At 51.3% G+C, this 13,790-nt stretch overlaps 5 protein-coding genes across 5 annotated transcripts; 3 read left to right on the forward strand and 2 right to left on the reverse strand.

The window, feature by feature from the left end:
• Window positions 1–130: 130 nt before the first annotated feature.
• Window positions 131–4,214, reverse strand: STU1 (suppressor of tub2 mutation; the record flags this gene model as incomplete). The annotated part of the gene is made up of 2 exons (XM_062914117.1): window positions 2,987–4,214; window positions 131–2,939 (listed from the first exon to the last, which is right to left on the reverse strand). Exons 1-2 carry the CDS (start codon window positions 3,574–3,576, stop codon window positions 131–133), a joined length of 3,399 nt encoding a protein of 1,132 aa, XP_062762808.1. The 5' UTR covers window positions 3,577–4,214.
• Window positions 4,071–5,394, forward strand: QC763_602770 (uncharacterized protein). The gene is made up of 2 exons (XM_062914116.1): window positions 4,071–4,908; window positions 5,006–5,394. The coding sequence occupies exons 1-2, from the start codon at window positions 4,266–4,268 to the stop codon at window positions 5,233–5,235; spliced, it is 873 nt and encodes a 290-aa protein (XP_062762809.1). The 5' UTR covers window positions 4,071–4,265; the 3' UTR covers window positions 5,236–5,394.
• QC763_602760 (uncharacterized protein) lies at window positions 5,310–7,607 on the reverse strand. The gene is made up of 2 exons (XM_062914115.1): window positions 7,120–7,607; window positions 5,310–6,658 (listed from the first exon to the last, which is right to left on the reverse strand). Exons 1-2 carry the CDS (start codon window positions 7,142–7,144, stop codon window positions 5,544–5,546), a joined length of 1,140 nt encoding a protein of 379 aa, XP_062762810.1. The 5' UTR covers window positions 7,145–7,607; the 3' UTR covers window positions 5,310–5,543.
• A 3,649-nt stretch (window positions 7,608–11,256) lies between these two features.
• QC763_0092500 (uncharacterized protein) lies at window positions 11,257–12,165 on the forward strand (the record flags this gene model as incomplete). The annotated part of the gene is given in 2 exon segments (XM_062906257.1): window positions 11,257–12,032; window positions 12,042–12,165. Coding segments are annotated over 2 exon segments (900 nt in total).
• Window positions 12,166–12,711: 546 nt separating this feature from the next.
• QC763_0092510 (uncharacterized protein) lies at window positions 12,712–13,574 on the forward strand (the record flags this gene model as incomplete). The annotated part of the gene is given in 3 exon segments (XM_062906258.1): window positions 12,712–13,051; window positions 13,142–13,317; window positions 13,326–13,574. Coding segments are annotated over 3 exon segments (765 nt in total).
• Between the last annotated feature and the right edge of the window lie 216 nt (window positions 13,575–13,790).

Raw genomic sequence — 13,790 nt, forward strand, 5'->3', positions numbered from 1 at the left:
ACAACACTTGAATAGATCCCCTCCGTTTCCCTCAACACACACACACACACACACACACACACACACACACACACACAAGAACTCCAACACCCCCCAGCGAAAAAAAAAAAACCCCCGCTTATGTCCCCCCCTAAGCAGCACTAGCACTCATACTCCCCTCCCTCTGCCTCCTAACAATATAATAAGTAATCAAACTCTTCGGATCCTCCCTAACTCCCTTAACCGCCTCCCAAAACCTCCCCTCCCCAATCCTCGCATGCATCACCACACAAAGCAACACCGCATCCATCCTCACCGCGCTCTCCACACTCTCCAGACACTTCGCCGCCAGCCCCGCCAGCGCCTCCAGCTCCCCCTCACTAGGCACATACCCCTCCCCCCTCTGCTCCATCATCTCCTTCAGCACATGCAAGCCCATGCTCACAACCCTACTATCCCTCTCCGCGTCATCCACATTCAACCCCTGCATCATCCTCGTTAACACCATCACAATCTCCCCCGCATCCCCCAACATGACCAGCTCACCGGCCAGCAACTCCAACCCACTAACCATGTGTGTCCTCCCGTCGTAACACGACCTCGCCCTGAGCAAACTCTCCAATCCCCGTGAGACGTGAGGCTGAAACCTCGCTCTCATCTTCTTGAGCATAACCTTGATCGTGGCCAGCACTTGAGCCTTGACATCCTGCACCTTTTCCGGCGCAAGGTTCGGCAGAGGCGACTCGAGGTACTCAAACAGCCCAATCAGCAGGGCATCAAATTTCTCATCGGTGATCAAGCCCTTGTGGTTGTTGCTGTCCCTGATGATGGATTGCAACTTGCGGAATCCGTGCACGTCCAGAGCCTTGGCCTTGACCTTAGTAATTCCGCTCTCCAGCAACCGCGAGTTTTGCTTGAGTTTCTCGGGGGACATGACACTGCCCTTACTGATGTCGCCATTCTCGCCGGTGCTGACAATGACCGGGGCCGGGCGGAGCAGTGTAGCCGCGTCTTCGTTGACCGGCTTGTCCTCCAACACGGGTGCCTCAAAGGTGGGTTTTGGCGGAGATTGTTCCGCCGTGAAAGGGTCCTCATACACCTTTAGGGTAGTCGGGCTCGTGGTGGTGGAAACTGGCTCGACGATCTGAGGGGCGGGGCTAGGTGGTTTTGATGTGGGAAGAGGGAGCTCAATCTCTTCGTGATCATCGACAGACGGGACTGCAAACTCCTCTCTTGTCCGAGAGGGTGTATCCGACAAACTGGGAAGGGTTTCCACAGACTCTAGGGGGCTTGGCTCATAATGTCTATCATGGGGTGGTGAGTGTTTGGCCACGGATATCGTAGGTACACTCAAGTCCACTGTACTTGCTCTCGGGCTACTGAATAGGGGTTGACCAATCCTGGAAGGCGTATTGCGCAGCGATGCAAATTTGGGAGTTCCTGCTCTGGCGGGTGTTGGAAGATTCGACTCGGGCTGATTCGGACGGGTCGGCTTAGGGAGTGTCCGTTTTGGAGAGGATGATATGGATTTTGGGGTAATTACTGACTTTGGCCTTCGGGAATCCGGCGGGCTGGTTTGCTCGCTGGAGGCTTGGTCGTGACTTCGTACCGAGTAGGGTCCTGCAGTTGCTGGCCTAGGAGCAACCTCGGGTCTCTTACGCCCGGGTCTCATGGGTGCACCAGAAAGTCCACCAGTGGTTGGCTCGGGTCGCGTGCGGATAGCCATTGGCTTGGGTGCTGTTGCTGCGAGAGCTTCAGAGGATCCTGTGGCCGTTCTGACCGGTGAGAAATGTGCCATGGCCGAACCAGGCCGTGTGGGGGGGTTCTTGGTGGAAGTCCCCGCCATAGCCTTCTTTTTGGCCATGATCGCGTCGCGAATGCTCGGTTTTGGTGCCTCCATTGTACTCTTAGACAAACCGAGTCCTGGTCGAGCTCCGCCTGCGACTGGCTGTCGCTTGACAGGGTTGGGATTGTTGGCGTCGTTTCTCAAGAGCTTTTGCGCTGTTGCGTCGAGCCCATCCATGATAACCTCTGCCCTCACAGGCCAGATGGCATTGAACTTCCAGAACGTCGCGCGAGCCTTCTCTCTTACTCCTGGGTTAGCATCCCCGAGACCCTTCTTGATGCACTTCTCAATGACCTCCAGGCCTCCCGTATGTTCCACATGATGCTTATGATGTGCTTCCTTGACCAAGATGGTCTGAAGCCACCCGCAAGCGTAGAGTCTTGGCTGGACGTTCTTGTCCTGAGTCGCAAACCAGATATGTTGCATTATTCTTGGTGTCGTTGTAACATTGGAGATGATGGCATCGACCGTCATGTTTGCTTGCTGACTGGCCAGTTTCTTGGTCGAGGCGGCAAGCTTGATGAACGTTTGCATGAGTATCTCCACCATAGGATCGATTCCTGAGCCAAACGCCCTCGCCAAATCCTGAATAAGATTGCATCCATGGGTGCACAGGCTCGTTCTTAGCGAGGTAACGGCCTTGATCATCCCGTCCAAGAGTGCCCGAAGCCCATCAAGGAATCGTTCAGTGAAGTCTTGCGGAGCATTGCCAGCGACAAGTTTGCGAAGCTTAATCACGTTCTTTTCTCGCTCCATCCAATTCTGCTCTGTCTCCCTGCCTTCGAAATGGGCGTGCATGTCTCGTAGTATCTCGTCCAGCTCGCTCTTCGTGTTGACGTATGACGGCTCCACCGGGTCCGAGGTCTTGGAGCTATCGGGAGCTGGAGTAATCGGGCGGTCGATGGCATGGGAGGATGCGCTGGCTGAGAGGGCTGCACGAGAGGCTGGGCGAGAAGCAGGACGGGGGTGATGCTCGTCTATCGAATCTGCTTGTGAGGCTGACACAGAACCGGTAGGGATGAGCTCTTTTACGATCGCTTGCTCGATAGCTGGTCGAACTTTGCAATTCTTCAACTGCCTCTTAAGGTCCGATTTGGCCGTATTGGGGGCGTTTCTGGTCAAGTCAGCTTATATCCTATACTTGATAGCTTGCGGGCATACCTGAACAATTCGATGACAGTGGTCTTGGCAGTGTCGCGAACAGTGGCATCCGCGTCCTCGAGCAAATCCATCAAAGATGGCACATAGCTCCTAAACGGCATGCTACTCTCCTGGTGCATCTGAAGGAGCCAGTGCAAGCTTGACTCCTTTGCCCTTGGGTTCTTCCCGGTCATGGCCAAGTTGCGTACTGCGCGCTCGACTTGTTCAGGCGCCACCTTGTATATCGTGACAAGAGCCTGTGTCGCGATATATCGAATCTTATCTTTATGATCGCCCAGTTTCTCAGCCAGCAGCGGCAATGTCCCTGTGCGCGCAACCTCCTTCGACAGGCCCTTGGGATCTTGCTTTCTCAGTCGGGTGAGGAGATGGTTGAAGGTGCCAAACCCAGCATTAACGAGAACGCCATGTTGAGAGCTGGACGCAGATCGGAGGGCGTCGAATAGTGGCGCGATACATGGCTCGGGGATGTAGTGCGACTTGATGCAGGACTTGGCTACGTTGATGTGTTGAATCTTGGTGTCGATAGGGGCGTCGGTGCGCAGGATATTGGTAAGGTCGATGACCTGCTGCTCAGAGATTGGTTCAGCCATATCCTCCAAAGCAGAGGATTCCAGGTGTGATTGCGATAAAATGGATGGAGGAGGTTGTCGAGGTTGCGGGACCGGGTCGAGGTGGTATGATTAAAGATCGGTCGCTGCGGTAGGTTGCGGAAAGTGGCAGAAAGAAAACAAAACAAAATATGAGCTGCTTATTAAGTTGCCGGCCCAGGGTTTTTATCAGCAAGCTTTCGCGACAAGATGCCGGCAGTCGCGCCCGTTATAGGGTCCCAAAGACGCGCAATCGCAGGGTCGAAAGAGTACACGCGGACCTCGACTTGAAGCTTCGTTGCCGTTCCTTGTGGTGGATTGCTAAGGTAAATTTGGCTCGACGTCGATGAGGAAGGGACACAGACCACAATTCTGTTTGCGGGATGTTCTCTGCAGCTTTTCGTCACCCCCTGCCCGCGCCAAGTGGAGCACGGGCCATGTAAATGATTGCTGTCAGGGGTCTCGGCATCCTCAATTCCCCGCAATTCCCCACCTCCTGTTGCTATTTCCCCACCTCTTATCGATATGCCCCGCCTTCTAGAACACCACGCTGTCGGTGTTGGTGCGCAATGTAAGCGGCACCTCCCTGCATACAGCTGGACCCGATATAAGCTTGAGCTGGGAATAGCTTCTCCCAAATGCCATTGTTTATTTTCTCCCAAACATCATCCTCCCCTCGTTAAACCCCAATCATGACCTTCTACGAACACACCCCAACCCCCAGGCCTACCACCATCCTCGAACCCCCCATCTCCCGCCCATCCGACGCCCCATCAGCAACCCAATCTCCCATCCCAATCCACCCCCCTAGGGACACCACCCCCAATGACCCCAAAACAACCACCATTTCCTCCCCCAAGCCCTTCCCCCTCCCCACCCTCCGCCTCGAAAACCGCAACCTAACCCACCCCGCCTCCGCCCTCCTCTTCACCTCCATCAACCCCGCCACCGTCCTCCCCGACTGCCTCCAAAACGTCCTCCGCCTCCTCTACCACACCCCCTCCTCCCACTCCTTCACCCCACCCCCAACCCGCTCAGTCACCCTTATATTCCGTGACATGGACGGCGTGGCCTACACAACCGGCACCGACCTCGACCACGACCACAAAGAAATCCACTTCAACCTCAACCACATCTCCAACGTAGCCTCCCGTCCCAACAGCCCAACCCGCGTCCGTGACGAGATCATCGGCGTCATCACCCACGAACTGGTCCACTGCTACCAGTGGGACGCAAAACACACTTGTCCAGGGGGGTTAATAGAAGGGATCGCTGACTGGGTGAGGCTGAATTGTGATTTGTCCCCGCCGCATTGGAAGAAGGAGGTTGATGGCGGTATTCCCCCCCTCTTTTCCATGTCAATCCCCTCTCCCTTTTTACCCCCTAACCCAACCCCCAATCACCGCCCACCCTTACTAACATACCCAAAAAGCCTGGGACAGAGGCTACCAACATACAGCCTACTTCCTCCAATACCTCGAAGACATCTTCGGCAACAGCACCATCCGCCACCTCAACGACCACCTCCGCCACCACAAATACCACCAGGACTCCTTCTGGGAAGAGCAATTCGGGCTTGGGGTGGAAGAGTTATATGAGGGTTACGCCCAGCATCACAAGGAAGAGGAAAGGAAGAATAAGAAGAAGCAAGACGACCTTTGACTATAACCCCCGCAGCATATCTATACTATACGAGTTACGAGATACGATGATACCTACAAAGATATCCTCTTTATTTTGGCAAAATTCTGCTATATTTCTCAAAAAAGATAGCACGGGCCTATAATCACCCCTAACAAGAACACCCAAGCCTGACCACCCATTTCCCTGTTATGAAAACCGTTCCTAACGCCCAAAACACCAAACATATATAATGCAAACCCAAAACAGGAAGAAATGGTCGGTGGTATCGCGGGTGTACATTCATAGACCCCGTAGAAACATCATCAAGCACATCAACCGCGCCTCCTCTAAGCCCGAGCAACGCTCTCAGTCTCGCTAATCACACTGCCAACCTCAGACCAGCTACCAGGAGTGGCGATCCCATCGTCACTATCGCTCATGACGCCATAGTCCCCATCCTTGGAGGAAGCAGCATCAAAGTTGACATCAACGCCAGATTCAGCGATAGAGGCAGTGTCATCGCTAGGCGTTCTCTGTCCTTGGCTGATGTACTCCCCATCAGACATCGGTGGCTCAGGCGTAACAGGCAGGGGCGAGTAAAACCCAGTGTTGGACTGAGCCCACGCCTGAATCGAGGCATAGGCATCAGACTGGGTGCTGGTGTAGCTGGCAGACATGTCTTGCTCCTCCTCGTGGCCGATGGTCTCGCTGCGGGTGGTGGGAGTGTGAGTCCCATCCTCGGTCTTCTCATAGGCGTCGGGAAACTGATCACGGAGGCTGGTATCGTTGGATTGCGAGTCGAAATCAAAGAGAACTTCAGAGTTGGTAGCAGCAACAGCCTTTTGCGTGGGCTCAGGGCTCTGGCTGCGGGGAGTAGCGGCATAGATATCGGATACGGTTTCGTCATGATCGGGCTTCAACAAATTGGCGGCTTCCGTCTCGTCGATGTGAGGGCGCTCTTCCAATTCAATACCGTGCTCATCAGCAAAGGGGTTGTAAACCATTGCAGCATTCAGTCCGCGCACGCCTTCGAGGTTGCCACGGCGTCTAACCACATTGTTTGAATCATCCGCTGGGTTGGCGCCAGTGTTGTAAACCAAAGTACCGCGTTCATTAGAGTTGTCAGGCCGTAAGAAGTCGTCAAAGGTAGGAAGGCGAGGTGTGGGCGATTCGGCCGATTGTGACTGTTGTTCGTTCCGGCGAGCGTTCCAATACATCAGTTCCTCTCGTTGTCTCCTCCGTGTTTCGTCGTCAGCATCAACATTGTGAGATTCGTAAAATCCGTGAGCGTCTTCTGGGCGGTTGAAACGGGGCTGTCGGTTGTCTGGGTCGAAGTCATCACCGAGAGAGCGGAGGGCGATGGCGATGCGTCTACGTAGGTCCTCGGCTACGCGGCGGACCTCGGGGCTTTCATAGATAGCTACAGCTACGGCTGCAGCTACGCTGACAGCAGCTATGCTGACTGAAGCAAGCAAAGCGTGGTTAACAGGGGGCATGTTCGATGTCTGGTGTAAGGATGATGGGGGGATTGAAGAAATGCGATAAGCGGAGTGATAATGATAAGGTAGAGAGAGTGGGGCAAGATCAAGCGCTGGGAACTTCTCGACTTGGAAACCTTGAAGATATTCCTCGCTGCCTCCCTCTCACTGACAGTTGCTGAATGAGAAAGCAACAATATCAAACCCGAGAAAGATTCAACAGAGATAAAGTATCCCAACAATTAAAATGAGCTGCCTCAAGGCTTGCGTGTCGTCCATTCGCCACTTGTCACGGGAGTGGCCAGTGCTGACCTAAACCTCAGGCGACCAACAGCGACGGTGATTCGCACTGAAGAATTGGCGGGGCAGACAAGGGTGCGGGGAACACAACGCAAAAGACAATACTGTGGTTTTTGACAGGAGAAGGCTAGTAACAATAACTTACCTTTGGCCGCGATTGGCAGTGGCATCTTTGGAGAGAAACGGCTTCAATCTCCAAAACCTGCTGGCGACGGGTTTGTTTGGCGGGTAGAGGGTGATGGAAGAGGGAAAAAGGCAGTCAAAGGAAAGTGTCCCAGATAACTGGGAACTGGGGAGCGGCAAAGCAAGTTTGCGCATGCACGCTCGGTGAACGGTAACTCCCTCGCCCCTAGAAAGCTTACATAGAGTGCAGGCGGGCGGGTAAGGCGGACCGGAGGCGCACCTCCATGGCAGGGCAGTGGGAAACTCAGTTTGGTATTCCAGGCACGGGCTCAGGGGCTTCCCCTCACTTTAAACTCGTTCAACCTTGGCGTTTATGAGCAGGTGATTCGGTGCTCCAGATGTTTGACACGCTGGACAACGATGGGCGGTCAATTCCTACAAGAACAGCATTCCGGTCCAGCCACTTGTTCATGCAGCTGCATAGAATTGACGAATGACCGCCGATAGCCTCAATGCTCAGTTTAGCAAATCAAGGAGTTTAGAGCCTCGTCACCGACTCAGAAACTCTCGCGAGTACTGGCCTGATTGCGTGTCAGCCTCGGATGTGGCGCAAGTAGGCGTTAGTGTAGATGATTGGCTACACCGCCACCACATTGAAACACATAATGTTGATATGGAGTTATGATAGCCCAAATAACTAGTGTATGAACTGCAGTTAAATCGTCGATTCTGGGAGTAAGAAGTAAGTTTCGGCTATTCGAGGGATTCTCTTTGTCTTCAGATCTGAAAGAGAAGTCTCCACACATTCTTTCAGCCTTATAAGTAGACATCTCAAGATAAGGTAGGAACTGGATAACTTAGCCCTGCTTTTTACATAAAAACTAACCCCAGCTTCATTGACTTACAGTCCAAACATTAGATATTTGAAATCCCAGCTTTACATATCAATTGTCCTGACTCTATCTACATAGATGCCGTTCTAGCATAAGATGTCCCAGACCTGGCTTTGTGTGTTTATGGTCTTAACTTGACTGGAAATTCTTTATGATATAGGAAAGTGTTGTTAGTTATCTCAGGTAGTCTTTTTTCCCAGCTTTACTTTATAAGGTCTTAGCTTTCTTAAGACTTAATTCCAACTTTGTGTATCTCAATCTCAGCCTAATCCCAACTTTCTATATCAGAATCACAGCTTAATCCCCGCTTTATAGATATACCTATTATATATACCTATGTAAATAGTATTAACTTTTTTGAAACTTGAGTAGCATGAACTTTATTTATTCTTTTTATTAGCTTAATATACCTCTATTCTCCTCTTTAGTACCCCAACGTCAAATCCAAGCTTTATATTCTATTATCCTAGCTTTTCCTAGACTCAGTCCCAACTTTGAATGCCTATAATCTTAGCTTTACATAACTTCAGTCCAAGCTCAGTCCCGACTTTATATGTCCATAATATTAGCTTCATATAACTTCAGTCTCAGCTCTATCCCATCTTTATACAGAGGTACCTTAGTACATATAACCTTCAAATAGAATCAAGAGCGTCACTGAGCACAGGTATGCACAGGTCTGTACAGACTTGAATTGTGTTTGAGCTGGGTACGAGAGTACATCATACGTATATTTGAAATTACCTAGCTAGCAGACCATCTCAGCTATCGCCACATAATACGATGTTGAATCGTGAACTTGTCCACCTCAGATTGTAATCCCTATCCAAAATCCACCAAGTTACTTGTAATGCTTGGTATGATGCGTGAATTCTCATCTCAGAAATGGCAGTGATCATCACAGCATTCGCACTTTCCGCATGTCCACGACGAAGAGCAGTGTTTGCACGCACTGGGTGCTGGATGATTGGGGCCGAAAGAGGACCCAGCAACCCCTAGTGGTCATAATTAGAGATGGACTAGGGGCTAGGACAATATAAATGTGATGTATGGATGAATGACTTACGAAAACTTCTCCAGCATAATGTTAGCAGCTGTCCTCTCCATGCTGCCCATCCAACGACCAGATAACGAAGTTCTCGGCATTGGACATGATGATGGGTACAAGTTCTTCAACTTACTTGTAAGTACAACTGGAGCTTCCAGAGTACTCAAGCCGGGGTGTACATACCAGTGAGTTTTGAGAGAGTTGTAGGGAACAGGTCAACCGTCTAGTTGGACTGTTGTTTTTGAAATTGATGCTTGGAATGATAGAGTTCAGGTCATCTCCATTGCGTTCGAAGGCCTCTATTTATGCTTGGTCCAGTGTTCTGTAAGATCGCCCTCAGGCATCCAGGTACGACATACTTCGGTTTCGGTTCTACACATCGTACACCTGGAGAAGGCACAGAACTACCTTCTGCAGCCACTGTCACTATTCTGGTTGCTTCACAACCATCGATTTGGTATTCGACCGCTGCTCCTTGATCAGGTAGCCTGGTGCCAAGGGCTGTTGGCTGTATTCATCCATGATTATCGTCTTTTGCCTCGCTTGCAAAGATAAGAGTTCACGACAAGGCAACGGCAGTCATAGGCTGTCGATAGGGCGCACTGTGTACAATGCAAGGAAGCTCCTATCCATCCTTGTGTATAGCCGCATCGAGGCGGGGTGCTTCAAGCTAATGCACAGAAACACATGTAAGGAAGCCATATATAGAGAGCCTTGTCACGGATCGACAGTGGCCGGTTCCCCGAAAGCTGAGCGTAACAAGCAATATCTCGTGTGCTCTGTTGTGCTGTCTGGTAATGTGTTGCCATAATCTCAACCAATCATTGGGCGCATGTGATGCGAGGGGCTGCGCCATTCACTGAGGTCTCAACATGATATGACTAGGCAGCCTGACGCTTGTCACTGCCCCTTGTGGCTAGGTGGGCGGGTAATGTGAATTGATGTTTAAACTAGAACTGAGTACCATAAGAAGGGACCCTACCTGTTAAGGTAGGTAAGCATGAAGAAATAGCTTTCCAATAAAGAATTTGCCATATCAGTGCAGCCCTATGGTCTAACATCTGCTTACAAAGACACCAACAACATGCCCACATCCACCCAGCCTGCCAAGTTTCTGATGCTGCAGGAAGCCCTGCCGCTCCGCCAATCCATTACCTGAGAGTCCTCCAGATATAACCATAAACGAAATATGTAGCAATGTTATCCTGACGGAGAAACTGGATGGCACAGGTTCTCTTACCTTCCTTGAATTGACATTTCTTTATGCTCAGAATACGTCATGCTAACTTATCTGGCGGTAGGACCAGAAGCTTTGCGATGAATTAAGGCGAATAGCTATCTACCTATCTTGGAAAAGAGCCATGGCTATATACTTACTAAACAGCATGCTGAACTACTAGGTAGTTAGAGCATGGTGCCGACTGAACATCTATTAATCACAGACCAACTCTCAGAGAAGAGAATAACCTTTACTGATACTTCTCAAGGAATCGGAGCTCAGAGTAGGTACCATGCTATATCACTAGAGTCCGTTGAGGATCCACACTAGAGTCCGTTGTGGATCCACTATAGAAGCTCTAGAACAGGGGGATTTGGCGGGAGAGCGGGCTTGTGGAGAAGCGGTTCCTGGGACATCCTTTGGAGAATCTCAACAGGGGTCCTACCAGGGCTGATGCCCAGAAATCAAACAAGCCTACAAGCCACCAGACGACAAGCGACGAGCGCTATTGCTACAGAGCGGGATTTGCTTCCTAGAAAAAGAGAAAGATCCCAAATGTCTCATGCCATGAGGTGTTTTTTTGGGCAGCTAGGTATTTTATCCACCTTCCGAAAGATCTGAGGGTTTGGGACTGGTTGGCCCGCCCGGAAAACTGCTGCCATTCGGGAACCCCAGTTAAATTGTTCGGGGGCTGACCATAGGGTAGGGTAAGATTGCTTAGGTGAGTCACTTTTGCCTCGAATTGCCAGACAACAACTTAATAAGGGACAATCGGTTAGCCAGGTTTATTTTCGCATACTCCCCTTCTCACCTTTTTCACCAAAAGTACACTCATTCCCTTCTTCCGGACGAGTACTTCTTAATGCTGACAATCGTAACAATTGTAGCTGTTACCTGGTCGAACTCTTCCCCTCACCTTGACAAAGGTGCAACCACCATTGGTTTTATTTCACCCGTTTTCTTCGATGCTAACGGTTTCAACAGTCACCCACACACAGCATGGCTTCCGACGCTCGTAAACAGCCAAAATGGACCCCCCAAGCCCATGACGCTCGACTGCCCCTATTGAAGATCTACAACAGCTTAACGCGGACCAAGAATGCCTTCATTCCAGTTGATCCAACAGGGGAAGTCGTTACGTGGTACGCCTGCGGCCCTACAGTGTACGAAGACGCCCATCTGGGCCACGCTAAGAATCGTGTGTCGACCGACATCATTCGCCGTATCATGAGGGACTATTTCGGCTTCCGAGTCAAGTTCGTCATGAATACCACCGATATCGACGACAAGATTATCCTCCAGGCTCGTCGTCAACACCTGCTCGCGCGATTCAAGCATCAACATGCTGAGGAAGAGACGGTTAGTGAGACGGTTCTGGCTGAGGTGAAGGCCGCATTTCTCCAATATGTTGGCAAGAATCTGCCGTCGTTGCCGGGGGATATGAACCCAGAGAGCTTCGCCGAGGAAGTCAACAAGGCGTACAAGGAAACGCTACAAAGCCAGAGTGTTACTGTCGAGGATTTGCTGCTCAGGGCGCATATTGGGACAGCACAGTTGGCTGCCGAGGCCGTCCAAAACCCTGGAACAGCGTCTGAGTTCTTCGCCAAAGCTGACGATGTCCTGCTGCCATATCTGGATGCATTGCATGGTGCCTCTATCGACTCGAACAATCATCAGATTTACCTGGAGCTGAGCCAGAAATTCGAGCGCCGCTTCTTCGAAGACATGGATGCGCTGAACGTCCTGCCTCCCGATCAACTGACACGTGTGACCCAGTATGTCAGACAAATCGTCGACTTTGTAGAGAAGGTTGTGGCGAATGGTTTCGGGTACGCTACCCCCGATGGTTCCGTCTACTTCGATATCGACTCGTTTGAGAAAGCTGGGCATAGCTACTCCCGGCTGTAACCATGGAACAAGAACGACCCTGCCCTTTTGGCTGATGGCGAGGGGTCGCTGTCCAGAGGAGCATCTATGAAGAGGAGCCCGAATCATTTTGCCCTGTGGAAGGCCAGCAAGCCAGGCGAACTAGCCTGGGATAGCCCGTGGGGTCGTGGGCGGCCTGGGTGGCACATTGAATGCTCTGCCATGGCGTCGGAAGCGATAGGGAAGACGATGGATATTCATTCCGGAGGGGTTGACCTTCGTTTCCCTCACCCATGACAACGAGTTGGCACAGTCAGAGGCGTATTGGTCGACTCCGGACTGCCATGTGCAGTGGGCAAACTACTTTATTCATATGGGTCAACTGAGGCAAGTGATAGCACCAACGACTTCAGCGACACAGCGCAGCTAACTGAAAATAGGATCCGAGGCTTGAAGATGAGCAAGAGTCTTAAGAACTACACAACTATTCGAAGTGTGCTCTCCGAGAAAGACTGGACTGCTCGGTCTCTCCGAATCTGCTTCCTTTTGATGCCTTGACAGGATGGTATTGAGGTGACGGATGAGCTCATGAAGGCGGTAATTGGGTGGGAGGGTAGGCTTAATAATTTCTTTTTGAAGAGTTTGGATCTGTCAAAACACACCCGCCCCAATGCCGAGGGTCAAGATATTGGGGTTGCTGACCAGCAGTTGCTGAAGTCTCTGGAGAAGGCGAAGGCCGACGTCGACAATGCGCTCTGCGATTCCTTCAACACATCCGCTGTGATGAGAATCCTCTCTGATCTTGTCACCAAGGTGAACTCAGCCGAGAAGCTTGCCGACGAAACAGTCCTCTCCCTGGCGCGATGGGTTACTCGCATTGTCACCATCTTCGGCCTGGATCCTGAAGGGGATCTCACCAATTCAGAACGTATAGGGTGGTCCGGACTCGATATTCCGGCGCCAACAAAGCCTTACATATACCCTGCATCGCAATTGCGTGACAAGGTCTGAGCCCTAGCAATCGGCTCGGCGGTCGATCATGATGCCATTTCCAAGCTCGCTGATGAGGCAACCCTAGCCACGCCTACCTCTATCGACACTTCAGCGCCTTACAGTCAGGTGCTGCAGGAATTCCGCAAAATCGTTAAAGATTTGGCATCTGGCAAAGCACCGGCAAGGATTTACTTGTTTTGTGTGACCAGCTTCGCGATGTGCACCTCTGGAACCTAGTGATATATCTGGAGGACCGCAATAGCCCTCTGCCTGCCTTGGTGAGGCTTCTCGATAGGTCTCTCATAGAGGCTCGCGCAGAGCAAGAGTCCCTTGCTATCGCCAAAGCCAAGGCCAAGCTGGAGCAGAAAGCAAAGGAGGCTGAGAAAGAGAGGGAGCTGCGGGAACGTGCCAAAATCGATCCTGCGGCAATGTTCAAGACGTCTGAGTATAAGGAATGAGACGATAGTGGCATTCCTACTTTGGATGCCAAGGGGGAGGTCATTTCTAAAAATCGGCGCAAGAAGTTGGTTAAGGAGTGGGAGAAGCAGAAAAAGTTGCACGATGATTTGGCTGGCAACCCAGTAACTGGCTTAGGTAAGGGCTGGCTCCTTTTTTTTTTTCTCCGTTTTTTCCTCCGTCTTTCCCTCCTTTAGATATTACCACTCTACAAATGT

This window comes from Podospora pseudopauciseta, chromosome 6, assembly GCF_035222475.1.
Source record: "Podospora pseudopauciseta strain CBS 411.78 chromosome 6, whole genome shotgun sequence".
Taxonomy (NCBI): Eukaryota; Fungi; Ascomycota; class Sordariomycetes; order Sordariales; family Podosporaceae; genus Podospora; species Podospora pseudopauciseta.